The sequence below is a fragment of the Martes martes genome (assembly GCF_963455335.1).
Source record: "Martes martes genome assembly, chromosome: 16".
NCBI lineage: Eukaryota > Metazoa > Chordata > Mammalia > Carnivora > Mustelidae > Martes > Martes martes.
The window spans coordinates 63,077,483-63,104,046 of NC_137904.1; the positions used below are offsets into that span (position 1 = coordinate 63,077,483).

The 26,564-nt window shown below is 52.5% G+C and overlaps 1 protein-coding gene across 3 annotated transcripts in view; it reads left to right on the plus strand.

Annotated features, from left to right (window-relative positions):
• The window catches only part of RNF213 (ring finger protein 213), a 107,238-nt gene that overhangs the window by 68,098 nt on the left and 12,576 nt on the right, over positions 1–26,564 (plus strand). For all 3 annotated transcript variants that reach the window (XM_080825748.1, XM_080825747.1, XM_080825746.1), the window contains 25 exons: positions 218–336; positions 1,121–1,240; positions 1,742–1,872; positions 2,070–2,211; positions 2,302–2,440; positions 4,585–4,776; positions 5,764–5,909; positions 7,274–7,428; positions 9,579–9,797; positions 10,116–10,297; positions 10,933–11,053; positions 15,910–16,010; positions 16,124–16,306; positions 17,067–17,236; positions 17,336–17,435; positions 18,418–18,529; positions 19,080–19,290; positions 19,528–19,718; positions 20,605–20,727; positions 21,481–21,591; positions 22,193–22,435; positions 22,690–22,771; positions 23,833–23,867; positions 25,092–25,186; positions 26,312–26,471. In XM_080825748.1, the coding sequence (XP_080681874.1) occupies positions 218–336; positions 1,121–1,240; positions 1,742–1,872; positions 2,070–2,211; positions 2,302–2,440; positions 4,585–4,776; positions 5,764–5,909; positions 7,274–7,428; positions 9,579–9,797; positions 10,116–10,297; positions 10,933–11,053; positions 15,910–16,010; positions 16,124–16,306; positions 17,067–17,236; positions 17,336–17,435; positions 18,418–18,529; positions 19,080–19,290; positions 19,528–19,718; positions 20,605–20,727; positions 21,481–21,591; positions 22,193–22,435; positions 22,690–22,771; positions 23,833–23,867; positions 25,092–25,186; positions 26,312–26,471 (3,583 nt within the window). The remainder of the gene's footprint in view (positions 1–217; positions 337–1,120; positions 1,241–1,741; positions 1,873–2,069; positions 2,212–2,301; positions 2,441–4,584; positions 4,777–5,763; positions 5,910–7,273; positions 7,429–9,578; positions 9,798–10,115; positions 10,298–10,932; positions 11,054–15,909; positions 16,011–16,123; positions 16,307–17,066; positions 17,237–17,335; positions 17,436–18,417; positions 18,530–19,079; positions 19,291–19,527; positions 19,719–20,604; positions 20,728–21,480; positions 21,592–22,192; positions 22,436–22,689; positions 22,772–23,832; positions 23,868–25,091; positions 25,187–26,311; positions 26,472–26,564) is intronic.

Sequence of the window (26,564 nt, forward strand, 5' to 3'; positions counted from 1 at the left end):
TCTCTCTCTGCACCAAATAAATAAATAAAATCTTAAAAAAAATAATAAAATAAAATCTTAGAAAAAAATTTAAAGCTAAAAAGACGCAAGATTGAATGGACCATAGGTAGGACACTCGTCAGCCACTTCACAACTTTGGTTTTGTTTATTTGCTTGTTTTTTGTTTTGTTTTGTTTTGTTTTTTTGAGTTATTTTGTCTTTGTTTGTTTTAAAATAGGTATTCTTCCATAAATGAAATCAACAAGCTACAAGGCAATAAGGACCGGATCTTGGTCTATTTTATCACCAAACTGTCCCGGATGGGAAGTGGAACATCCTACGTGGGATTCCATGGAGGTAGGATGAAAAATGTTACTGAAAATGCTTATTTAGATCTCGTCTGAGTTTTTCCTAATTTGGTCCCATGGTGTACAAGTCTGGAATTAGAACATTGATGTTAGTCTCAGCAATACTCGTTTCGGATTCGATGAGATTTCTTACCAGTGCTTACCGCGGGAAACGCTTGTGTCTGGACTTGCTGCCCCAGCCTCTGGCTGCCCCTTCATAGACCGGTAAGTAGATCAACATTTGCTTAGCCTCTGTGGGTCCTCGCCTTGTGTAACATGGACGAGTCAGAGAAGATCCTCCCAGCTGGCACTGTTTCAGAAGCACTGGCACTTTATGCCTGTTTCTGGAGGGAGCAAAATAGTCTCTTAAACCTCTTTCTCTCTCCCTTATTCCTCTGAGAATCAAACCAACTAATGTTAAGAAAACTGGTATTTAAGAAATTGACAAATAATGACTTGGGAAACGGGAGGCAAGTCTTCCCAGTTTCCCACACTCTTTACTAACTATGATGCAGCAAGTATGATACAAAATGGAAAATATTCAAGAACCTTCAGATATTCTTTACAAAAAGGCAGTTCTCTTCATTCTTATGACCATGTTCATGTTTTGGTCATTGGCATAGATGCAGGGACAGGTGGTTTCTGTGTGGGTTCCGGGCTTTGGGCGTCAGGTACAAATCATTGAGCAGCAGTGTATTGAAACGTCAGGAACCGTGGTGTGTCCCTGCTTGTGGCTGACAAGAGGACACCAGGAAAGGCATGGGGAGACTCTAGATGGCTTTTACCCCCCACAGGTCTGTGGCAGTCTGTGCACATTGACGATCTCCGGAAGTCCACAGTCATGGTTTCAGATGTGACTAAGTTGCAGGATGTGGCCATCAGCCAGCTGTTTAAGCCAGAAGAGAACCCTGAGTGTAAGTTGGGAGAAAGCCTTTGGGGGTGTAGGTAGGGCAGTAGGAGTGGTGGCTAGGGGTGCAGAGGTGCAGGGAGCTGCACTGCTGTCCCGTGAGGGCCAGACTGTGCCCTTGTCCCCATTGCACCTGCCCCTGGTGGGGACAAGTCCACAGGCAACACCTGCTCCTTCCCAGGACCAAGCACTGGTTAGGAGTCCCACGTGAAAAAGCAGGTCTTCATGGACACAGCAGACTGTGAAGCTGGGAGGGGGGTCTCTGCCATGTGTCACACTCTGGTCACCGGGGCCACATGTCACCTATGCTATCGGTGTGGATGGGAACCATGGATGGGAACAGGTGTTGCCACTGGTGGACCGCACAGACAGGGCTGCTTAGAGGCCGGCCTATGTGCTCCGCAGCCTCTCCTATGGGGCCCGCAGTGGGGCGAGGGGCCGGGAGGCCTGTGGGGAGAGTCCGTATGCCACTCCTGTCCCCAGTGGTTTCACTATGCTTCTGTTGCAGCGGAGATAAGATACGGGGCTGGAGACGGCCAGGAGGAGGCCGCCGGGTCGGGGGAGGCAGCAGAGGCAGGCTTGGAAACAAGAGGCTCTGAGACAGTGGGCAGCACGTGTGCTAAGCGCGGCAGGAGTGAGGTGAGTTCGGGCTCTTTGTTCTTGGGCCTCCCAGAAGGCCAGGCTACCCCGCAGGCAGCCTCCTCCTGTTCACCTCTGGAGTCGAGGCCCACAACCAGGGCAGGGTTCCCCATGGCGGAGTCCCCCGCAGTGGCCCTCAGAGGGACGGGGGTGGTGTGGGGCCAGGAGACCTCACCATCTCCGCCACACACACGCAGATCCTGGACACCACCAGTCTGCTGCAGAGCTGCATCCAGGGTGCCGTGGGCATGCTCAGGGACCCGGAGGAGGGCCGCCCGCGCGGCATGCGGAGAGTGGAGATTCTTCTCCAACTGTTGAACGAGGACGACGTGGAGAAAGGTATAGGGTCCTGGGGCCACACACAGGCAGTCTCCCCTCAGGAGTGCCTGTGTGACACACCCAGGACATGGCCCCTCTGCCCTTCTGCAGCTGCTTTCCTGCAGGCATGCAAGGCGCGCCTCTACGCCCTCCTCCAGCAGCAGGAAGAGAATTGCTTCTTGAACATGAAGGAGTGGGTGTCGAGGGAAGCCTCGAATCAGGACGCTCTCCAGGAGGCAGGCACATTCAGGTACTGGGACGAAGGGCATCTGGGGGCCGTGATACAATGCTGGGGCAGGAGCGCCCTGGCCATGATTGGCTTGGCCACCCACTTCTTCCTAGAGCTCTGAGCGGTTCAGAGTGGTCATGTGTTGTCTCCGAAAGATGCAGGATGGTCTGGGTGGTGGTACATGGGGTTTGCTAGACTCTTCTCTACTTCTCCGCATGCTTACATTCTGTCCTAACAACAACAGAACCAGAACACCTGCTCTTGCGGGATGTAAACACTGGCCGGCATGGCCGTCCCATGGAGGTGGCTGCTGTTTTGAGGTTGTGGAAGTGGTGATAGACAGGGAGGGAAGAATATGATTGTCCCAGGCCTGAGGTTTGGTTGAAGTTACGTGATAATCATAGACCTCCGACCCTGGAGTGTTCATTCATTGGCCATGGTCCTTTTTCTGGAAAACCTGACTGTTTTTCAGGACCAAGTGAGACAACCCATGTTGCGGGGAGAGGTGGGATGCTGTGGGTTCCCCCAGGAAAGATTCGGCCCCCACCTTGTCCGCAGAGTCTTTGTAGGCTTGTGACAGTCACACTGCCCTAGTCTCCTCACTCCTGAGAGAATGTTCATCTCACCTGAAGCCTCTCCCATCCGGTCTTCCCTGCCATGATCCGTGTGGTTTCAGGGACACAGCACTCATACACTGATGCAGGAGGACAATGTGGGCGCCCCTAGAGTTGAGTGGAAGGTGTGAGCTTGTCGGTGTTGGTTTTACTGCTGTGGGCGGGGGTTTCTGCTTCAGTTTTCTTCTTTAGTTACTCTTAGTATTTTTCCTACTTATACTTTCTGAGTGAGGAATTGCAGAAGATCACATATGAACGTAGATCCTTTCCCTCGTTCACTCCTTACAGTACTACTAAGTACTTAATTTCGCATTAGTACTCATTGAAATCTGTGTTTTGGGTACACACTTGACGTGTTCAAACAGCGCACACGTGGCCCCACTTCTGACTGCTCTGCTGTTGGCTGTGGCGTTGGGGCTGGCCCAGCCCTTAGCAGGCACCGGTGCTCTCTGAACACACCTTCAGAGTGGAGTGGTCAGGACCACACCCGTAGCTCCCCTATGTCAGCTGTCAGGTGGGCTCCAGAGCCTGCTAGCCCACTCCCACAATCTCTACGCCCATCTCTCTTTACCATCCACGTACTTGGGGCCTATATCATTTGCCCTCTCGGGATTAAAATCCAAGGTGTGATAGTCTTGGTTGTTCCTGATGTCCGGAGTCTGCATGCCTGTCCAGGGACACCTTCCTGCGCGCCCTACAGCCACCTTCCAGCTGTCACCCTGCGGCGTTCTACGCTTCTCTGCTGTGCGCACATTTCCCTTCAAGTCAAGTGCTCTCTGCTCATCGGCATGATTTGTTTCCTCAGTAAATGCTTGTGAATTCTTGCCTGTGAATTCACACTTCAAGAAGGAAATCATCTTTCTTTCTTTTCAAAATGGGCCTGAATTGGTCTCCCTGACCTGAACGAGCCGGTAACAGATGTCTTACACTGGGTTACAGAGTTTGTGATTGTGTATAAACATCATGATAACAGTGAAGGACAGCGTAGCTCATAGAAACGGAGAAGTGTCCCTCTGGACGTAGAAACACTCAGACCCAATGTGCCCAACCATCAGCAAGAGCGACCTTCTAGAGAAACAGCTACTTTCCTGTTTCCCTTGACCTGGAACACATTTATTTAGCCTTGTGCTTTATTATATTCTCTCTATAACTGTTTTTTTTTTTTAGAGTAAAATTTGTTTTTTTTTCCCCAAATGCACATGGACCCTCTTCTTGTAGAGCCTGGACGACTTGCCCTGGGAAATTAGCTGTATGACAGGGTTCAACAAATGCTACTTGGCCTTTTTAGGGAGCCGATGACCACTTATTCCATGTAGGATTAAGGTATATTTTGGTCCTGCCTCCAACCCTAGATGTTTCTGTCTGTGAGTTTTTCTTCGAGTACTTACAGACCATGGCAGTCTGCATTTGCCGCCCTAGCTGTAGTGTCGAATCGGGAGACGAGACGCGTTGTTCCGGCCTAGAAGGAACCGAATGTCCGAAGGAGGCATGCCTCCTGCAGCGGTCTGTGCTCATGGCGCCGGCATGAGATCTCCTCCCCCTGCATTGCAGGCAGACCCTCTGGAAGCGGGTCCAAGGGGTGGTGACCCCTCTTCTGGCGAGCATGGTCTCGATCCTGGACAGAGACAGCAATCTCGAGCTACTGACCAGGCCGCACTCTCCTTCGTGGACAAGAGATCTTTGGATGTTTATTTTCCGGGACATGAAGCTTCTGAACATTCCTCTTGTGACAAATGACACGAGGTAAATAGAGTTTCATTTTGTGGAAAGGGAAAAAAAATCATAATGTGGCAGAAGTCTTCGTGTGTTCTTCCAAGTAATTGACAAAACATGGGTTTCCGTTTTGGAATCACATTTATTTTTTTTTTTTAAGATTTTATTTTTACATACTCTCTATATACAGTGTGGGGCTCGAACTCAAAACCCCAAGATCAAGAGTCGCACAGTCCATCAATGGAACCAGCACAGGTGCCCCTGAATCACATTTATTTTAAATGCGGCCTCCTTTTGCAGCCTGAGGGTGATGGTTTTGCAGTAACAAATGGGAGTTCTGGAAGGTTCTGAGATATCCTGGTTTCATTCTCCTTCCTAATTTCCTCGCTTCCAGAACACCCACCCCAGATAGAATTTCCAGCTTCAGCTTTGTCTACACCGGTGAGGCCGCGCTTCAGAGAGCTGTTTGATGCGTGCGGCGCTGCCTGTCCCTCATTCCACGGCTCGACCCACACGGCCCACCCCGGGCCTGCTCTTACATAGCTCACTCTCAGCGGGCCTCCCAAGAGCTTCCTCTTGGATTTTGGGGGCTTCGATTCTGTAGTATGGGTGAATAAAGAGTCTACGAGTGACTGGGGTTTTGGATCTCCAGTGGGAACGCTTATTTAGAAAACAAGACGCTGTGGCCTGTGATGGAAAGGGTCGCTTCAGACAGGCCATGTTCTCCGTGCATAGGTGGAGGGCGAGGGTAGGTCCAGGCACCGCAGACGTTGGGTAGCCTGCTTGACTCTTCCCGGCCTTGGTGCGTTTCTGTTTGTGAGGCAGAGGTGATCTGTGGACGTCCTGGGTTCCTTTGCAACAGAAGCCCTGAGCTGTGAAATGGACCAGCAGGCTGCCTCTGAGGCCTTGTAGGCACACCTGCCGTCGAGCATGGAGAGGAACTGGCAGCGGTGTGGGTCTCCTGCCTTGAGCAGCTGCTCACTGATCCTGTCCTTTGTCCTCCTCTGCCCGACGCAGGTCTAAAAGTGAGATACCCTACATCACAGTGCAGAACGGTATGAGCCCCCCCGAGGGTGTGTCCAGTGACGTCCCATTCAGCTGGAGGATCAAAGACTATCTGGAGGAGCTGAGGGTCCAGGCTCAGTACGTCACTGGAGCCGAAGGTGAGCCAGGGATGTGGGGAAACAGGACGTGCCGACTCGCCCTCATAAGTGGGTCATCCCCATTTGGAGGCTTCTGGATAACTAGGGTGCCAGCACTCAGGAGATGTCCCTAGGTGAGCCTTTCCCAACAGCATCAGCGACCAGAGTGGAATCAGCTCCTCCAAACTGAGCAGTCGGTGTCCTAAACCACAGGGCTCTTTGCTCTGCCCTCACAGGCCGAGCAGCTTGGCCATAAGTGTCCCAGGAAATCTGGGGACAGTGCATGCTTTTGCAAAAGTCATCTTTCATACATGAGATAGTCTGATTTTCAAAGTTTACTTATGGTATTGCCTTTGAAAAAAACAGGTCAAGGGGCACCTGGGTGGCTCAGTCGGTTAAGTGTCTGCTCTCAGCTTAGATCACGATACCGGGGTGCTGGGATCGAGTCCCACACCAGATTTCCTGCTCACCGGGGAGTCTGCTTCTTTCTCTGTCTCTATCTACCACAACCCGCCCCTCCCCATTGCTCATTCTCTTTCTCTCAAATACGTAAATAAAAACCTTTAAAAAAAAAAAAAAAAAAGGACACCTGGGTGTCTAGTCATAAGCATCTGCCTTAGGCTCAGGTCATGATCCCAGGGTCCTGGGATCAAGTCCTGTGTTGGGCTCCCTGATTCGTGGGGAGCCTCCTTCTCCCTCTGTCTTCTGTTCTTTCTGCTTTTGCTTTCTCTCTCTCTTCCTCTCTTTGACAATAAATAAAAATCCAGAAAATAGCAAATAAAAAAGGGGGGGTTAAATACTTGACCACGTTACTTATCTGGGTACACATTCTGCCACTTGCTCTGAGCAAACTGAAGCAGCCTCTATCCTGAGGAAAGAGTATTTCTTTTTTTTGAGGCCATGTCCTAACTGACCTTGCTTTCCTGTGATAGCAAGTGACCTAGGGGCCAGCGCTCATGCACTAGACGCAGATCTTTCTGGTGTGAGCAGCATGTGACCCCAGCCCCTGAAGAATAGCCCACTTACTCCTGACCCACTTGGGTCCTGGGGTTCCTGAAGCACGTTATGATGCTGCCCACAGAGCCGGGTTGCTTTAGGTCGTTTTATCCACTTGGAGCCAGCTAGGCTGTTTGTGACAAATCTAACCTTTGTTTCTGGTGCTCCGCTGGGAAAACATCTAAAACATCTAAAAACATGTAAAATGAAAGGACCGTCAGATCCTGCCGCTTGCTCCCCGTTGCCAAGAGCGGGCATTCAGCAGAGACTTACCCGCTGCTGCTGTTCACAGCGCTGCCCTTCCCCGGGAGACGCGGCAGTTTCTGAACGCAGGGCCAGAGTCACACCTCGCGTTCTCCCTCCAAACCCTTCTTGGCTCTCCTCCGCAGGAACGTCGAAGAAGTTAGTGGAAATCTTTCAGCAGACCCCGCTGGGCAGGTTTCTTGCTCAGCTCAGTGCGGAGCAGCAGCGGGAACTGTTTCTGTGCTACATGAAGGACTTCCTCCTTTTGACGATGAGAGTGTCCACTCGGGAAGGACTGGAGGTAAGTGCTGGGTCTCGGTGGGGCGACGATGGTGTCACACAGACGGGGCTGAACCATTCCTCCACTGCTGAGTGTGCTTTGACCCTCGGCACCCCTCCGGGGCCCCCAAACCACGGGCTGTTCATTAACACGAAGAAAACCTCCGATTTCCCTTTAACGCCTTGTTTTTAAATGTGGAGTTTCTCTTGAAAAAAATTAGGTGAATTTAACTGACCATTGAACCAGAAAAGACCTCGAATAGCCAAAGGAATATTGAAAAAGAAAGCCAAAGTCGGTGGCATCACAATTCCGGACTTCAAGCTCTATTACAAAGCTGTCATCATCAAGACAGTATGGTACTGGCACAAAAACAGACACACAGATCAATGGAACAGAATAGAGAGCCCAGAAATAGACCCTCAACTCTGTGGTCAACTAATCTTCGACAAAGCAGGAAAGAATATCCAATGGAAAAAAGACAGCCTCTTCAACAAATGGTGCTGGGAAAACTGGACAGCCACATGCAGAATTTAACTGACCATTATAGGCAATAACAGTAACGGAAATTTTAGTGGACATTATGATACGTCTGACAACCGAAGGATTTCAAACTTAAGTACATAAAAAATGAAAGTGACAAATTTGAGGAGAACATATTTACAACCAGCATGATTAAGGGTTAATTAAATATTCTTGGGAATCTTGGGGCATCCGGCCAGCTCAGTCAGTGGAACGCGCAGCTCTCGATCTCAGGGTCGTGAGTTCGAGCCCCATGTTGGGTGTACAGATTACTTAAATGTATGAAATAAAATTGGGGGCCTGGGTGGCTCAGTAGGTTACGTGTCTGACTCTTGATCTCAGCTTAGTTCTTGATCTCGGGGTCCTGAGTTCAGGCCCCACACTATGCTCCAAATCAGGCATACAGCTTACTTAAAAAAATAACGTGAAATAAAATATCCTTAGGAATCAATAAGAAAGTCTCTCTGGGGCACCTGGGTGGCTCAGTCGGTTAAGTGTCTGCCTTTGCCTCATGTCATGATCCTGAAGTTCCAGGGTGGCGGGTGTGGGGGCTTGCGGGGAGGGTCTGAGGGAAATGGAGGGAGTCCTGAGCAGGTTCACCCGAGTGCGGAGCCCGACACAGGGTTTGATCTCATGACCCTGAGATCACGACCTGAGCCAGAATTAGGAGTCAGATGCTTAATCAGCTGAGCCACCCAGGAGCCCCAGAAGGTCTCCTAATTTAAAAAAATCGGTGAAAGTCCTATAAACCAGGAATTAACAGAATAATCATACAGAGATCTAAAAACATTTGAAATACTGGCCAGCCTCACTGGTAAGTCCATAGAACGTGAGTGGCTTTTAGATACTGCTTTTGCCTGCCCACGTGGCAGGACTGGTCTGTGACAAGGCCGGATGCTCCTCCGTTGCTGACAGTGCTGAGAACAAGCATGTGCTTTGGGAAAATCCTGGAGGATGGATCGGGAACCTTAAACTCTGAACTGGTGTTTTTGTCCCAAGAGCGTTACCAGATGAGGACGTACATTTTATCCATAGGAATGTTCCTTCCAGCTTTGTTATTTTCTTTAAAAAAAAAAAAGATTTTATTTATTTATTTGACAGAAAAAGAGACAGCGAGAGAGGGAGCACATGCAGGGGGACTGGGAGAGGGAGAAGCAGGCTCCTCGCTGAGCAGGGAGCCCGAAGCAGGGCTTGATCCCAGGACTTTGGGATCATGACCTGAGCTGAAGACAGACACTTAACAACTGAGCCCATCCTTCTTAAAGGGAAAAAAAATAGAAACAATTTAATTGTCCATCATAAAAGGTCAGGGAAATTCAATTACAGCCATCTCATTGTTTATTGTAATTGGCGCACACATTAACAACGGTCTTTTTCCAGTCTGTTTAATGACAGAAATGTTCATAATGTGATATTAAGTGGGGGAAAATCAGAAATACACCATGGTTGTGATTTGAAGACAAAACAGGGGCAGGATTTGGATATAAAATGCCCAGAAGAGGTGACACCAAAAAGTGCCCAGGGACAGTAACTGTGCGTGGTTTTTAAAGTTCTCTTTTGTCATTTCTGAGTAGTTCAAATTTTCCTCTGTGAAAATATATCTTTTCTTTGCGTTTTACAAATGTACACTAAAAGCTCGTTTCTTGTCCCAGGTTTTGCAGGCGGCACTGGGGTCCTGCATCAATCAAGAGCAAGCAGAGAGGCCAGAGGACGAGGTCTCCTTACCGTGGGTGCACCTCACTTACCAGCGCTTCAGGGGCCGGCTGCAGAACTTGTCCAGAATCTTGACCGTCTGCCCCCAGATTCTACAAGTGCTATTTTACAACACAACAGAAGGCACATGGAATGTGAGATTGGACGGACATGAGCTGGTATGGCCCCTCGTGGGGAAGGTTTGTGCTCAGAGTCAGGGCTTGGCCTTCCTGGAGCAGGTGGGTTGTGTTGCGGGGCTGCCCGGGATGGGAAAGCCTGGGAGCTGTGTTCTGCGCGGTGTGCCCGGGTAAGGTAGAGATGTGAGGAACACATCTGCCTCCTGCCTCCTAGGTCCCAGGATGAGAAAAGTTGAGGCTCCAACCCTAGAACACGAGAACACACTGGGGTCACGGCCTGGACCTCTGGACTTAGCACTTACAGCAGCGACAAGGGGTGGGGGTGCTCCTGCGTCAGGGGCTTGTTCTCTGTCCCCCCAGACTCTGGATGCGTTGGCAGCAGTGGCCTGCACAGAGCTGCTGACGAGGGACATCCTGCAGCCCAGCCCCCAGGCGTGGATACAGATGGTGAAGAATCTGTCCGTGCCACTGGACCTCCTGGGCTCTGATGGGTACCTGCAGAGCTGCGGGAGGCTGGCCACAGATGTCATCAGGGTAGTCAGGTGAGAACAGCAGCCCGGCCCCCACCCAGTCCTTCCCCACATGCTCGCCTGCAACCGGCTGGGTCCCAGGCACGTGGGGTTCTCTTGCCACAAAAAGGGGTCCTCTCGTCACTTACATCACATCACATCTGCTGAACCTTCTTCCGTGCCAGGCATCAGGCTGATGCTGGAGACGCAGAGAGGGAGAACACATCCAGGGAGTACTGGGGGTGCAGGCAGGACAGAAAGGGGAGCAGATGCTTGAGGCTTCACGGGAGAAATGCTGGCAGAAGGGAGCAGTCGGAAGGGGCCCCAGACAGGACAACGGGGACCAGCAGGCAGAGGAGAGGGGCAAGCAGTTAGGCTAGGCTTCCCAGCAGGGTAGGTCCTGTGCTGGCCTTCCAGAGTGAGGCAGTACTCACATGGCACAGACTGTGGATAGGATGTGGCCCCCTGGGGCCCCTCTGCTCTGCAATCTGAGGGAGGGCGTGGGGCACATGGAGGTGGCTGGGGGTCGGGAGCATGCAGCAGAGGGCTCCTCTCTGAGTCTTCCTTCTGCCCTCACCCCACCCCTTTCTCGGATTCCGCCCCGCCCCTCCTCCTGGCATCTCAGATGCTGTTGTCCAAGCCCAGGGAGTGACAGCCATCTCTTACAGAACCCACTGGAACCGCATTTTCCCCGTGGCTCTTTTCGTGGAACATGTGCTGCTGGGGGTCGAGAGCCAGATTCCTGAGCTGCAGGCACTGGTGACTAACTACGTCTTCCTGCTGAACAAGGTGAGTGCTCGGGCCGGGCCAGCTCAGCCGGCAGCACACACGGGCCTCCTTCCAGGATGCAGGACCCCAAGGCGTCATCAGACATTCATCCGCGGGGTGGTACATTCGCTTCCGGCTGAGAGTCGTACCTGGAAGTGCAGAGGAGTGTGATTTCATCACGCCGGCCATGATGTCTGCCGTGTGCAGGTGTCTACCTCTTGTGGGTGTCAGTCAGGTGCCCCCGCAGGAGTGGAAGGGAGTCAGGCTGAGACAGGGAATATGCTCTGGAAGCTGAGACGGCCGAGGGGGGGGGCGCTACCCAGGCCTCCGGTGGCCTTAGACCTGCCCAGCCCAGCAGTCTGGCCCCCTCGAGAGGCCAGGTTTTCACAAGAGGGCCACTGGGCTCTGGGCTTCCAAGCGGTGGGTGAACCGAGGGAACAGGAAGCCCTGGGGCCTCTGCCGCCTGCCACCCTTCATAAAGTTGGCGACTCACAGTTCAGTGCCCTGTGCCCATGCGCTCAGCATCGATGGCCGTTCAGCAAAAGATGGCCTCTGCCTCAGTTACCCCTAGAGCCTTGCACGAATGCATCTAACAGTTGTAGCTGTCCAGGCTCTGACGCGCAGGGGCACACTCCACGGAGGCTGACATGGACACCAGGAGCCAGTCCCCTCCTCGGTGACCAGAGTATCAGTGGCAGAACAAAACGTAAGCCTGCTTCTCATATGGTCCTATGACCCTGAGCAGTCCGGGGTGGTGGCAGGCCCCCCATCAGGCGCCCCCGCCCCTCTGACTTGTCCCCTTGTCCTCACTACCCAACCTCCACCTTGTCATCTGAGAAGGCTCTTCTTGCTGTCGTGTGCTGCAGGACACGACGCACGGCCCATTTTGAGAGCACAGGTCAGAGTACACACCACTGTGGGTCGTAGCTCACCGTCCTAAATGTAGTCACAGCCTCACCTGGCTGCAGAGCAGGTGGGGACACCTCGGGCAGCGTAGTCGTACCCCAGGTAGACCTGGAGGTTCTTTTGACAGAAAAGTGGAGAAAGAACGCTAGAAAAAGCTGGCACTCTGCCACCCGGGGTCCAACTGGGCCAACTTGACCAACTTGGCCGAGGACAGTATCCATGGCCCAGTTGAGACCTTTCTCCTGTGGTAAGAAATGCAGCCCAGCCTATGGTCCGGTCACAGAGCTCAGGGAGAACCCTTCCCATCTCAGCTCTGCCTGAAGGCCACAGCCACAAGAGGGTCTGCCTACAGCCTGACTGCCCCGGAGTTATGCCCAGGAGGAAAGGGCAGGGGCCTCACTCTGCCGAGTGTCTAGGCCTTGACTGGCAGCAGGGCACCCAATTCGATTTGCTTATCTCCCTTCCTTCCTCCCTCTTTCCCAAAAAAAGAAGAAAAAAAATTGGGCGCCTAGGTGGCTCAGTCGTTAAGCGTCTGCCTTCGGCTCAGGTCATGATCCCAGGGTCCTGGGTTCTAGCCCTGTACTGGGCTCCCTGCCCGGCGAGAGGCCTGATTCTCCCTCTCCCACTCCTCCTGCTTGTGTTCCCTCTCTCGCTGTGTCTCTCTCTATCAAATAAATAAAGCCTTTAAAAAACAAAACAAAAAAAAGGCAAGGACTCATGATACTCTTCTTCCCACACAGCGGCCAGCTGTGGCCTCTCTCCGGTCCCCGCCCAGTCCCTGGCCACAACCCCAGGGCTTCCTCCACCCTTCCAGCCAGTGCAGTGTGGCTCCTGATGGCCAGGTGGCCCGTGAGCCGAAAGAGAAGTTGTCAGGTCCCCGCATGCCGGGATGCACACACACGCGCAGGCGTTTGCGGGCTAGGTATGTGGGGAGGTATACAGGGCAATGACGTCACCCCAAGACTTAACTGGGTTTCTGGATTGTTTCTTCCCAGTCAGATCCGGGTGTGAATGATCAGAGCCAGAGGTCTTCTCTCATACATTTTCACACCTGAAGACTCTCGTCTTTATGGCCTCATGCTCTCCTTGTCCCCTCTGAAGCCAGCCTTGAGGCCGCTCACAGCAAGAGGCCGGAGGGGGAAGCATTGCCTGCAAGGCTGGCTCCCATCATTCAGCTAGGAAGGAAGTGTTAACAGGGCAAGGCCTGGGGTCCCAACTCATCTTCCGCTGGGGCCGTCTTTGAGAGCCGCCGCTTAGTTAGCCTGTGCCAGCAGCCAGCGGGGCCTCCCACAGGACTTTGGCAAAAGCTGCGGAAAGATGGATATTCTGTTTTGATCGAAAGGATGGGTGGATGCGTGGATAGATGGATGGACAGATGGACATGTAGGTAGGGAGATAGATTCTCTTGCCCTGTGACCTGCCTCTCACGGAGTCACACGGGACAGTCTTACCAGATGTTGTGTGCTGATCTTAAAGCCATTGGCTTCCTAGTCTGAAACGTCCCTGTCCTTACCAACAACCATCCAACCACTAGACTACTGCTGTTTTTTCACTGTGGCAAGAAATGTATCTTTTTGAGCACCTTTAGGTGCACAGATTAGTGACATCAAGCATATTCACACTGTTGTACAATCGTCACACAGTCTGTCTCCAGAACTCGCTTGTCTTGTGAAACTGAAGCTCTGTCCCCATGAAACACTGATTCCCCATCCCTCCTCCCAGCCTTGGTGCCCACGATCCCACTGTCTGCCTCTGTGATCTAATGACTCTAGGGACCTCACACAAGTGGAATCCCCCAGTGCTTGTCTTTTTGTGAGTGGCTGGCTTCACAGTGGCCTCCAGGTCCGTCCATGTGGCAGGCATCAGGATGTCCTTCCTGTCGACGCCTGAGTAACGTCCGCCGTGCATGCGGACCACGTTCCGTTCATCCGTCCGTCTACCGGTAGACGTTCAGGGTATCTCCACCTTTTGGCAACAGGGAGTACCGTGTACGAGTATCTGAGCCCAGGCTTTCGACTTTTTCGGAGATCTACCTGGAAGTGGAATTGCTGGTCATACGGAAAGTCTGTGTTAACTTTTTGGGGAACCGCAGAACGGTTTTCCCCAGTGGCTGCAGCATTGCACTCCTGCCAGCCGTGCACCAGGTCTCCAGTGTCTGCACATCCTTGCCAGCACTTGCTGTGTTTCCATGGTTTGGTGTGTAATGGCCGTCCTAGTGGTGGGAGGTGGCATCTCATGGTGGCTTTCATTTGCTTCTCCCTGGTGACTGATGACCTCGAGCATGTTCCTATGTGCTTGTGGCCCATTTGTGCGTTGTCTTTGGAGAGAAGTCTGTTTAAATCCTTTGGTCCCTTGTGAATTAGGATATTGCTTAACAAATTAAATTTAGCGGGATATTAAAAACACATCATTTCAGGGCGCCTAGGTGGCTCAGTCAGTTGGGTATCTGCCTTTGGCTTGGGTTGTGGTCCCAGAGTCTGGGGATAGAGCCCTGCATTGGGCTCCCTGCTCAGCGGGGAGTCTGCTTCTCCCTCTGCCACTCCCCTGGCTGGCTCATGCTTTTTCTCGCTCACTCTCAGATAAGTAAATAAAATATTTTTAAAAAACACATTATTATTTCAAAGTGAAATTAATCCTAGGAATTCCAAAAGAGTTCAAAAATCATAAAATCATAAATATTATCAGCTATGTAGCAAATTAAAAGTGAAACCTTACATGCCCATTTCAGAAGGTACAGAAAAAGAATTTAATACAATCTATAATTTGGAAAAAAGTTACTTTTGGCAGACCGGGATAAGAAGGGGAGTCTCTTTATGGCGATAATGCCCAAGGGCATGTAAAATATAAAGATACCTATTGCAAACATCATGCCTGAGCCCAAAATTCCAGAAGCGCATGCAGCACACTCATCGTATTGCGTCATTGGAGATGTGCATTTCCTAGAATCTTTTGCTTCCCCTTCTAAATACATGCCTTAGAGAAACTTCCCACTGGTGTACTCAGGTGGGCACATGGAAGGATACTGGGTGCAGAACTGTAATTGCAGAACAAAGTGAACATTCTAGACGCCCATTAACCAGAAAACAAGTAACTGGCGTGTCCTCCAGTGTGCGCCATACAGCAGCTGACATGAGTCATCTGGACCTACGGACAGCGTGACATCACTGATGCAAAAGCTGCAAACGTTCACAGCAGTACCACGGTCTTTATGCACGTGTGCAAACGCAGTGGATGTGGGGATTTAGGAAGGCGGCCCTCTGTGGGAAGGGGAGGAGGGCCGTGTTTTCAGAACGGGCATATGAACTTACAGCTGTATCTGGGATGTTTTGTTTCTTTAAAAAATAACCTAAAACAAATATGCCAAAAATGACAAGATTTCTTAAAACTAGGTCATGGTTACACAGACGGTCATTATGTTATCATTTAAAGTTTGAAATGTCTCAGAACGCCTGGGTGGCTCTGTCAGTGAAGCGTCTGCCTTCGGCTTAGGTCATAATCTCTGGGTCCGGAGATCAAGCCCTACTTCAGGGTCCCTGCTTGGCAGGGAGCCTGCTTCTCCCTCTCCTTCTGCCTCTCCCCTCTGCCCATGCTCTTGCACTTTCCCTCTGTCTCTGTCTCAAATAATTAAAATTTTTAAAAAATACATTAAATAAATTGAAGTTTGAATGATCTCCTAGTGGGAGAAGTGTGAACCTGAGAGAGAGGAAGAGGGCAGAATCAGAAGTGGCAAATCCCATCCCCCCCCACAAATGCAGCATAATGAAAAAGGGCATTCAAAGCCAAAGAAACTGCTAGAAACAGAAAGGCCTTGCCCTGCAGGCTGACCTGATGGTCCCACAGCCCAGCAGCCCAGGGCACACCACAACCTGAGGCGTGCCCTGGGTTGCCCGGGGAAAGTGGTCTTGCCTGGCTAACCTTTGCCCTTACTCACGGCTTGTCATCCTCCTGGTCATTGCTCCTCTCTCCATCAGTATCTGCAGGATGACTCCGACATCAAGACGTACAGGCCTTTTGTCGCAGTGATGCGTACTCTACGTGAGTGCAAGGACCAGGCCAGCAAGACCCTCGCCAGGTGAGATCTTTGGTTGGAGATCACTGTGGTGGGGAGCACTGCATGAGTGAGGTCTGGAGCTGCCTGTGGCCAGCTTCTCTGCTTCAGAGCTGGTGCCTCTACGTGGATTCTAGGGTTGAGATCCAGCCATGCCCCATCTGCCTGGGGGACGCCCAGGATCCGGTCTGCCTGCCCTGTGACCATGTGTTCTGCTTGAGCTGCGTCAAGTCCTGTCTCACCCTAGGGCAGATGAGATGCCCCTACTGTAAAACAGACTTGCCAGAAGACTACTCTCTAGCTGTGTCCCAGGAGCACAGGTAAATCACCTTTTCTCTTCTATTTCTTCCCTTTTTTGGCAAGTACATAAACTTCAGAAACATAAACTTATTAACGTACTTATTAATATAGTAATATATTAATCATAAGCTTCAGAAACATAAACTTATTAACATACTTATTCATATAAACTGTATTAACCTTAACGAACCTGACTTTGGAGCACCATCCAAGAGAGACTGCCACCTTCATAGCTCCCTAATGTCTCAAAATTATTCCCTCCACAAGACACCCCCAAGCATAGATTTGGGAGACAACACGATTAGAGGAGATAAAGCAGAAAGTCCTCAATGAGGTAAAAGCATCACAGGATACCCAGGGAGTTTAGGACACAGCCAGTTTGGCTCCAGAGACCTGAGGGCAAAGCTAGCTCCCGTCTGGCCACGTTCTTCAGAGCAGGGGAGGAAGCGAGCGGGGACTCTGTGGGCTCAGCGGCCTTCGGCTGCGCTGCAGCAGTGGCTCCCCACCTCCTGAAAGGGGAGCACAAGGCCAGCGCGGAGCACGGGATCTTTGCAGACCAGGATGAAAGGGTATCGGTGGCTGGTCCCAAGGGCCAACGTGCTCCTAGAAAGAGACGAGTCAGCATACCGTCAGATGGCTATGCACCCAGCTCAATCAGTGTAAGGGGATGGTTGCGTCTTTTTACTGAAAAACACAGACCACCATGTCAATCCCGAAGCGCTGCGCGTGCAGGAGCACGCTCGGCAAGCCCGTTCACTGTGTGTTCCAACCATCCCTAAGGGAGGCCGTCCGGAAACACGCCTGCATCCGGCAGCTGTGCAACAGTTTCTTCCTGGACCTGGTCTCCACCGTGTGCTTCAGAGACAACTCTCCACCACAGAAGGAGGTGATCGACGCTCTGCTCAGTTTACTCTTCGTACAGAAGAAGCTCTTAGAAGACACTTACCAAAGTAAGTCGCTTGCTTCGCGTAGACCTGAAAATCCACTTCCTCATTTCGCTTCTTTGTGGTTGATGGGAACACGAGCCTCCTCTCTCCCTCTGGTTTAAGGACACCGCGAGCACACCAAATCTCTGTCTCCGTTCGACGACGTTGTGGACAAGACCCCAGTCATCCGCTCGGTGGTCCTGAAACTGCTTTTGAAGTACAGGTGAGCACAGCTAGCCTGGGCTTGGCTTCTAGAAAGCCTTGCCTCCTGCTTCCCTCCTCTTGGCTGCTGCTTTGCTGCCAAGCATCCTTGCCTGAACTGATAGGTAGTTCACGGTCTTGGGGCAGTGTTTCTAGGAGGGACCGCCTGTTTCTTTGTACTGGTTGTGTGCTTCACCCGTGGGCACGTGAGTTCATCATCCCCACAAGTACCCTGTTAGCAAGGACGAAGCAGATTTCAGAGAGAGGAGTGAGGTAGTGTGACGCGTGCGGGAACGTGGGCAGGAACCGCCAGTTCTGAGCCTCCTCACACCGCTGCCTAGTCCTGTGATCCGGGGGCTGCTGAGAATGTCCCTTTGTCCTCGTGGTCCTGCATGCCACTGACATCTCGTTTCAGTGTTTCAGTTTCTCTGATCCTGTGAATGGACAGAGAAGTCCCTATGGTGCCAGTGCTCAGCAGTCTTGTCAAATTATGCAATTCTAGAAAATTCTTAGGGAGCTGATCTGTGTTCAGAGGCTTCTTTCTGAGGACACTGTGTATACTCGGCCTGTGCTCTGACCTGACAGCATTCTTTGAGGTGATGGCAAAATCAAGATGCTCCAAGAAATGCTCCAAAGGGGGCGCCTCGGTGGCTCAGTCGGTTGAGATCTGCCTTCAGCTCAGGTCACGATCTCCGGATCCTGGGATCCAGCCCCACTTTGAGCTCCCTGCTCAGGGAGCCTGCTTCTCCCTCTGCCTCCTGCTCCCTTTGCTTGTGCTCACACTCTTTTTCTGTCAAATGAATAAATAAAATCTTTAAAAATGAATAAATAATTAAATATTTTCAGTAAGATGTTGTTAGGAACTGGTTGTCCATATTTACGTGGTTATGTGTATATTTATATAGGGAGATGGAGATGGATAGGCAGGTAGGTAGAGAGATTCTCTCTCTCTCTCTCTTTTTGGTACGATGAGACCACCAGGTACCCTATTTTTCTTTCCGTAGCTTCCAAGAAGTGAAAGATTATATCCAGGCTTACTTGTCGCTGTTGGAGGAGAAGGCCCTGCTCGCCGAAGATAAAACCGAGCTGTACATCCTGTTCAGCAGCTGTCTGGAGGTGAGCACGCCGCACCTGCCCAGCATGATGCCCCCAAACTCACTGCACCGTGTGGTTGACCCCGTGGAAAAGAGTCTCTGGAAATTCGCAGATGATTTTCATCAGTGAAAGGAACAGATGTGCTGTGGCGTGCACACACCGGAGGCTTCCGTGGCCTGGCTTCTGTGCCTCACGGTTGTGTGTCCTGCCACGCTTGGGCCTGGGCCAGACAACAGAAACTCGCCCCCCGACTTAACTGTGTTCATCTCCAGCTGGCGAGCCTATGATGGCTTTTCATTTTTATTCTCCCTATTTTGTTACTTCCCAAAATTTTACCAGGTGTGGGAGAAAATTAGATCACAGGACATGTTTTTTTCCATACGTTTTCTCTACCCCTTTTTCTTGCCCCATCCCATAAAAAGGGATGTTCTCTTGCCACGAATCAGTAGTGACCCTCAAACTTTCGGTATTTCTGTCTTGTCCTCCACCGGCACACTGTGGAGATTTGGGAAGGTTGAGGGTGTGCCTGCTAAAAGGAACATCCTTTTTTTCCTGGTTCTTTGTTCCCTAGGACTCGCTGTACGAGAAGGCCAGCGGTCTGTCTGCCAGCGAGGAGCTGGCATACCTGCGGGAGGAGGGGGTCTTCCTGCAGACCTGCTTGTGGCGGCACAGCCTGGAGCCGGCCGTCGAGGCGTCCGTGGAGTACCTGCAGGAGACGGCCAGGGTCCGCCTGTGTCTCGACAGAGCGTCCGATGTGCTCAGCGAGCTTCAGGAGGGCTCAGGCAGGTCTCCTTCAGCCCCTGTCTTTACCCCAGGCTTGGAGACCCCACGATTTGGAAATTCGGGACGTTCTCAGGGTGACCCGGGTCTGTACCATGTCCCCTTTCTCCGCGATTGGTCTGTTCCCTGTGAGCTCCTGGCGACCGGGGTGCCCGCCTTTGGCCTGACTCCGTGTCTTGGGTGGGCGGGCAGCGGGTCTGCTCAGCCAGCGTCGCTCACCTCTCGCTCGGGCTCCGCAGAGCTGGCCGGGGAGAAGCTGCGCTTCCTGCAGCAGGTGGAGCGCTTCTGCAGGCAGGGGAGGAACGACTGGCACCGCGTGTACCTGGTGAGGAAGCTCACCAGCCAGCGGGGGATGGAGTGTGTGCAGCGCCTCTGCGGACAGGGCCAGCCGGCGCAGTGGGTGCTCCCCCAGGAGGCCGTGGTGCAGCAGGTGAGGACACCTGACCTCGCTCCCCGCCCCCGTGGTTGCACTAGCCCCTTGTGTCTCTACTGTGGCACCCCGAGCCGGCCGCCGGGCGTGGGGGACAGGGTGTGCGTGTGCTTCTGGCTTGTCACCTGCGGGCAGAAAGGCATCTTTAAGGCTTCACTTCTGATCTAGTTTGACGTGGGGAAAGCCCAAGAATGATTCTGTGGCTTTTGCTTTTGGCAAATTAAAAGTAACTCAGGTTGAAGCATCTGGGGGGCTCAGTCGGTTGGACGTCTGCCTTCGGCTCAAGTCATGATCCCGGGGTCCTGGGATCGAGCCCTGCATTGGGCTCCCTGGTCAGCAGGGAGTCTGCTTCTCCCTTTTCCTCTGCCTCTGCCCCCTGCCTCTATGCTCTTTCTCTCTCTCTTTCTCTGACAAAATCTTCAAAAAAAAAAAAAAAGTAAAAAGGAATTCAGCTTATAGAAGTCCTTTCTCTCTTCAGCAGACAGGAGGCGCAAGGATGAGGATAATAGAACTGGAGCAGTTTAGGCTTGGGGGCCCCTCTCTAGTCCTTACCTGGGGGTACAACAATTGCACTAAAATCCTGACTTTCTTTCTCCCTCCTGGTGGGAGCTGACAGTCCACATACCAGCAGTCACTTGTGTCTGGTCTCTGCTCTCAGTGGAGACAGGACGCAGCGACAGGATCGCCGCTGCCTCCTCCCCCAGTTTCTCACCTGCTTACCCCTTCACTGGGCAAGGGCGAGGCGCCTCCCAACACAGCAGGGGACTGTCATGCCCAGGGCTAGACCTTTAAGGCTTACCAGTCCTTTACCTTTCCAGATGGTTCTTTGCTTGTGCCGCCCTCGTCCCTCCCCTGTGATTAACCTGTGTGTTCCTGGGCTTTGCAGGAGGATCATCCAAGCCAGGTGGATCCGTACCTGGTGCACGGTGAGGAGTATAAGGCTCTTCGGGACGCGGTGAGCAGAGCTGTGCTCGAGTGCAAGCCCTTGGCTGCTGTGGCTGGTCCGATGGTACGACAGCCCCCAAGTCTCCTTCTGTACCAAACAGCCGCGTTTGTGTCAAATGACCCAGCAGAAGAGGCACCCCCAGGCGACGTGCCATGTTAGGCATCGTGTGTCCACAGCCTCAGCGTGCCTGGCTGAGACAGGAGGCGGTCAGTGACGGAGTTAGGGGACAGATTTGCTCCAATGTGCTGACCTGCCAGGCCACAGCCGTCAGCAGCTCCCTCCTGAGTGCTCTCGGGTGATATTTCCTTTGAGAACCAGCTGGAGCCTCCCTCCCTCCAAGGTCACCCTGAGGGCAGACCCGCCCGCAGCACTGAGAGATTCCTTCCTGTGCACATTCAGGATTCCTGGCCCCCGGGACGGGGGTGTGGATTTTCATAAAGGGCAGGGTTTTTAGTATCTAATCTTCAAGCAGTTCTGGTCTTGCTTCGTCTTTGAGTCCCTGTTTACCCTGGCACTGTGCCAGGAAGCGAGGAAGTAAATAAATAGCCTCTTTTTGCTCAGAAGTTTCAAGGAATGGTGAAGTGGTGGAAAAAATAGATGGTGATACCTGTTACTTTTGTCCTAAGTGATCTGATAAACGTGCACTGCGTTTCGCGGCAGAATGTCTATGAGCCTCGTGGTCTGAGGTGCAGGGTGGTGGGCATCCGGGTCTCGGGAAGGGCTCCCTGCCCTCCGCCTGGCTAAAGCGGGACTCCGGCCCTGAGGCGGACGTGTGGCACGGCTATAAGCCTCACGGGGTCCCCGCTTCTTGTTCAGGTCTCCCGGAACCCCAGCGCGCGGCAGGCGGCCCACTTCCTGCTGGCACTCTACAGAGAGGTTACCAGTCTGTACCGATCCCGAAACACAAACCTTCATCCTAAGCCAGAGGTGAGTGTCCGCGTTCGGGCTGGTGCTCACAGTCTCCGTATCTGGAGGCACTTTTCTGAAGAGGAGTGAAAGCCACAAACACATTTTGCCCACAGTTTTTCTTTTTATCTAGGATGGAGGTTCTCAACTTACTTTTTTCTTTTTCAAGATTTATTTATTTGAGAGTGTGGGGGAGGGGCAGGGGGCGACTCTGAAGCCGACTCTGTGGTGAGCCGGGAGCCCAGTGTAGGACTTGATCTCATGACCCTGAGACCATGACCTGAGCTGAAATCCAGAGTCTGCCGCTCAGCCCGCTGAGTCCCCCGGTGCCCCTTGACTAGCTTATGTGGAGGAACGACTTGCTGTGTCACCCAGAACTTGCAGAATTATGATGAAAAACAAAGTCAAGGACGTGAGAAACTGTCGGAGCTAGTCCTGGAGTGTGTGCGGCTGCACTGGCAGAGGAGGTGCTCTGGTCTGGGCAATTGCCCCCCTCCCCAGCCGCATCCCCCCCACATCCGATCAGTCGTCACGTGTATGCCTAACTTGAAAGCAGCTGTTTGTCTTCACGTCATATTCTTCTTTGATACATTTTTCAATGCTAAAACGTTTTTCCCATCAGCAATGTGAGGCTCTACACAAGTTCATCGAGGAAAGCAAGGTCCTGTCTTCTCCAGACATGAGACATTTTGCAACATCCCTCGTGACCAACACGCTGCCCCTGCTGAGGGCGGGTGCTGGGGACGGCAACCTCGAGGGCCCAGTGGCAGAACTGGCTATTCACACTGCAGTCGTCCTCCTGTGTGGACACGGCCACCTCTTAGAGCCCCTGCAGAATCTGGCCTTCTCCCCCGCGGACATGGTGGTAAGACCAGGGTGTGGTTTCTCCTGCGGCCTGTCCCTGGTGGCCTGTGTGTCTCACGGCTCCTCTCTCTGCCTCTGTCCCTCCTGACGCCCGAGTCCGTGGTGACGGTGCGAGCCCTCGTTCTGCTTTCCCGGTGGAGAACTTGCCGGTGGAGAAGAGGGAGAGTCGGAAGTCCACCTCATCGGCCCAGGGCACTGGCAGCCCACCCAGTCTCTCACCTTCCTGAAGCCTTCTCTGCTTTCTTGCCTTTTCAGAGTGCTTATCTTCCAACGATGCCTGAAGACTTGCTGGCTCAAGCTCGGAACTGGAAGGGTCTGGAAGGACTCTGCTGGTACGGTAAGTGTCGGGTTCTGGCACAGGGTCACCGTCCTCGGTGCTTTGAGCTGGGGTCCCTGTGGTTTGTGCCTCAAGGTCCCAGACTCCTGCCCTGGCCCACCGTCGGGGCTTTTGCAGCACAGGGTGCCCTGCTGACTGCAGAGGGCATGTGTCAGGGCCTTCCCAAGTCCTGTCCCGGGGGAGGGTCTGCATGTGAGCCCAGCCAGCAGCTCAGGCAGGGGTCCGCTCGGCTGTTTGTGACCCAAAGATAATTGTTTTTGAAATAATAGAACTAGGAATCCAAGTAATGTAACGCATACTTTACGTAAACTTTGCTGTTGTCTGAGAAACGATCTTTTTCTTTTTTTTTAATTTTTACTTATGTTTTTAAATAGACAAAGCAAGGCCTTTCCTGGTTCTCTCTCTCTTTTTTGAAATTAGTTTATTTATTTATTTAGTAATCTCTACACCTGACGTGGGGCTGGAACCCACAATTCCAAGATCAAGAGTCACTACTCCTCCCACTGAGCTAGTCAGGTGCCTCTGAGCAAATAATCCTTTTAAACGAATTGTAAAAGTCGTTATAAAACGTGCTCTTGGGGCGCCTGGGTGGCTCCGTCCGTGGAGCGTCCCACTCTTGGTTTCAGCTCAGGTCACGAGCTTAGGATCCCGGGATCCAGTCCCGCGTCAGCCTCCCACTCAGCAGGGGCCTGCTTGAGATTCTCCCTCGGCCTCTGCCCCTCCCTCCACTTGCGCATGCCCACGTGCGCTCTCTTTCTCTCGATGTAATAAATAAGGAAATAAAACCTTTTTTAAAAACCCAGGCTCTTTAAAAACAAAAAGTTAAAGAGAGCATGAAATGGGCCCATGCTGCCTCCCAGGACGGCCCCTTCAGGAGGCTGTGACGGAGTGTTTCCCTGCTCGGTCAGATGAAGCTACACATAGTTTTCTCTAATGTGCTCGGCCCTACTCCGTGTCTTGGTTTGGTTGGGCTAGAGAGGAGGTTGTTGGCTTTTCCTTCGTAACCTCGGGCCGTCAGGGAAAACCTCGGCTGCTGACGCATCTCCTGCTGTTCTTCACAGTGTGTCCCCGTGGCCACCCGTGCTCTGTGGGGGAGGTAAGTCTCGGGATTGAGGGCGGTGGTTGCAGGGCTCAAACGCTTATTCCTCTAGATCTGAGCAGAGGGACATGGGGAAGGGGTTGGTGAGGGTCATGACCTTCTAGAGAACAGAAACTCTTCTCAGGGCCGTGTCCGGCGCTCCACCCACACATCTAGCTGGTGTGGAGGGCCTGCAGACCTCCCTCTGTATCGTGGGGCTGAGCACTGTGGGCTGTGGTAGGCATTCCCGGTCTCAACTCCCAGAGGCCAGTAACTCCACAGGTCACCAGGGGGACAACCAAAAATGTGTCCGGACATGGCCCACGTCCCTCTAGGAGACAAAATGGCCGCTAGCCATCCTTTCCAGCCACAGCCGCATGGGTCAGTGACACATGCAAGGGGTTGACTGGGCCATAGGCTGGATTACAGGTGTGCTCTAGACACCACAGGACAGGAAAAGAGACCCTGGATGATCAGCCCCGTGGAGAGATCTGTGTGTGCCTCCCCTCTGCATCCCGCAGCAGCCGGCAGGGCCCTTGGCGCTGTCTCCTCTGCTAGTCCAGCAGCAGGCTGTGGAATTGAACAAAGTGAACGAGAGACATAGAGAAGGAAGCACGACTACGTACACTGCAGGTTTCTCAGGTTCTCCCACTTCCTCCTCCACGATGTGGGGAGAGCAAAGCACTTTCTTCCCAACATGCGCTCCACTCCGACGGTCTGAGGCCTGGGGCTTGAGGCTGATTTGGCCTGTTACGGGCTGTGATTCACAGTATACAGCAGCCCACAACCAGATTTGGAAAAATGAGGTTTTGGAAGGAGCAAATCATATGGTTACCTTTTTTTCTTTCTTAAATTAAAAAAGTCCGAACTGAGTTCAGGAATTACGTTTGGAGGCTGCGGTCGTCTCCGGGCGCTGGAGGATGAAGCTGTGGGGTGTGGTGGTCGGCGGGGCGGGGAAGAGCAGTGGGCCCGGGAAAGGCAGGCTCGTTCCGTATTTGTCTGCAAAGTGTCTGGGAGTAAAACTCAGGTGGTCTCTCCTGCTTAAAAGTCCACATTTACTCCCATGCGCCATATTTGCACGGAGCATCTGCCCTGTGTTGTGGGGCTCCTGCAGCCACTGGCACGTGCTCGCAGTAGAGCAAGCAATCCATGTGCCACACGTGGATGGGCCTGCAGGGGGGCGTCTGTGCATGAAGCACTCCTCCTCCGAAACTGAGCAGGGCACCTTTGTCTTTGTTCCAGTGTGGCAGGCCAATGGAACAGAGCCACTGTGTTGACTGCGGGGCCCTAATTGGAGGGATTAATCACAAACCCGAGACTGGATTTCAAGTTGTCAAGTATGTAAGAGCGTATTTCTTTTCTAAGTGATCCAACCACGGGTGTTCAGGCTGTCTCGATCCCCGCGGACGCAGTGCTCCTGAGTACAGTGTTAGTTACTACTGTGCATTTGGGCCTGTGTCACGGCGGATCTCAGCGCCGAGGTCCCTGTAGTCATTTCCCGGTGAGGAATCTGATCTGTCGTTGGCCGACTGGGCTCTTAAGTGTAAAGCAGACCACACGTTCACATGTCTTATCCAGATGTCCTCCGAGTGGGCCTGGGCCGTGCCCCTGTAGAAATGTGCTCCACACACCAGTGACCTGATTCAGAGGGACACTGAAGTCCACGAAGGCACAAATTGGGCTTTTGTCTGTCTGAGCTCACACTGTCTCACTTGTAAACTCTCTTAGCTTCCTCCACTATTTGTGGGACGCTAAGGAGACGTGGTCCTTCCCACCAGACACTCCAGAATCCACACGCATAACTGTTGTCCGTATCCCAGCGTTCCCTCGAGATGAGCGTGGCTCCCCGTGCTCCTCCAGATGGCAGGTGGGGCCTACCTCTGGCCATTATACATTGTGGCTCTTCTAGGAGTGTTACAGTTTAAAATACCCTAGCCTGTTGTCTTCACAAACCTTCAGAAAGTTCTAGAACCTCCAATATTTTTGCAACAGAATGTATCTGTCACACTGCACCTCCCTCCTGGATGTGATATGAAATTCTTTGCCAGGCCTTCAGTCGCAGTTCATAGTTTGGGGAAATGAGATCGATACACACACGTCCTGATGTTGATGTCACCCGTCCCGAACTCTGGCCATCCTTAGCCTGCCTGCTCCCCTCCCCATGATGATTTCAGTGGGAAAAGCAGGTGCAGACCTTGGCCTGACACATGGCCCAGGGATCGCACAAATAGGCACTCAGTTCAGCCATTTCACACTGAGGATATTGTGGGCTCTGTTCAGCCAGAAGGGGGAGGCTGGATGGAAGACGAGGCGAGACGTCTGGGTTTATGAGGACAAGTCCTGGAACACCGTTTTCTGCCAAACGGCGAGCCTCGTCTCCAACTCCCAGGAATCTGGGGTGTGCCCCTAGGGCTGAGGAAAGATGACCGCCTTCCATCTCCCCTCTGTCTTCTCTCATCCAGTGACAACACAGACAGAACACAGACGGGCCACGTGCTGGGAGCCCCGCTGTCCAGAGGCGAGGCCGTGGTGTCTGACCGAGAGCTGTCCCCAGTGGTCTTCCTGCTCGTCCGGCTGCTCACTCACCTGGCCCTGCTCCTGGGAGCCGCTCAGAGCCCTCAGGTACAGTACGGCCTGTTCCTGCCAGGCCATGTGTTTCCTCGTTCATTTTGAACAACCACTGTAGATTTTCAGTGAGTCCTTTTGTCTACAGAG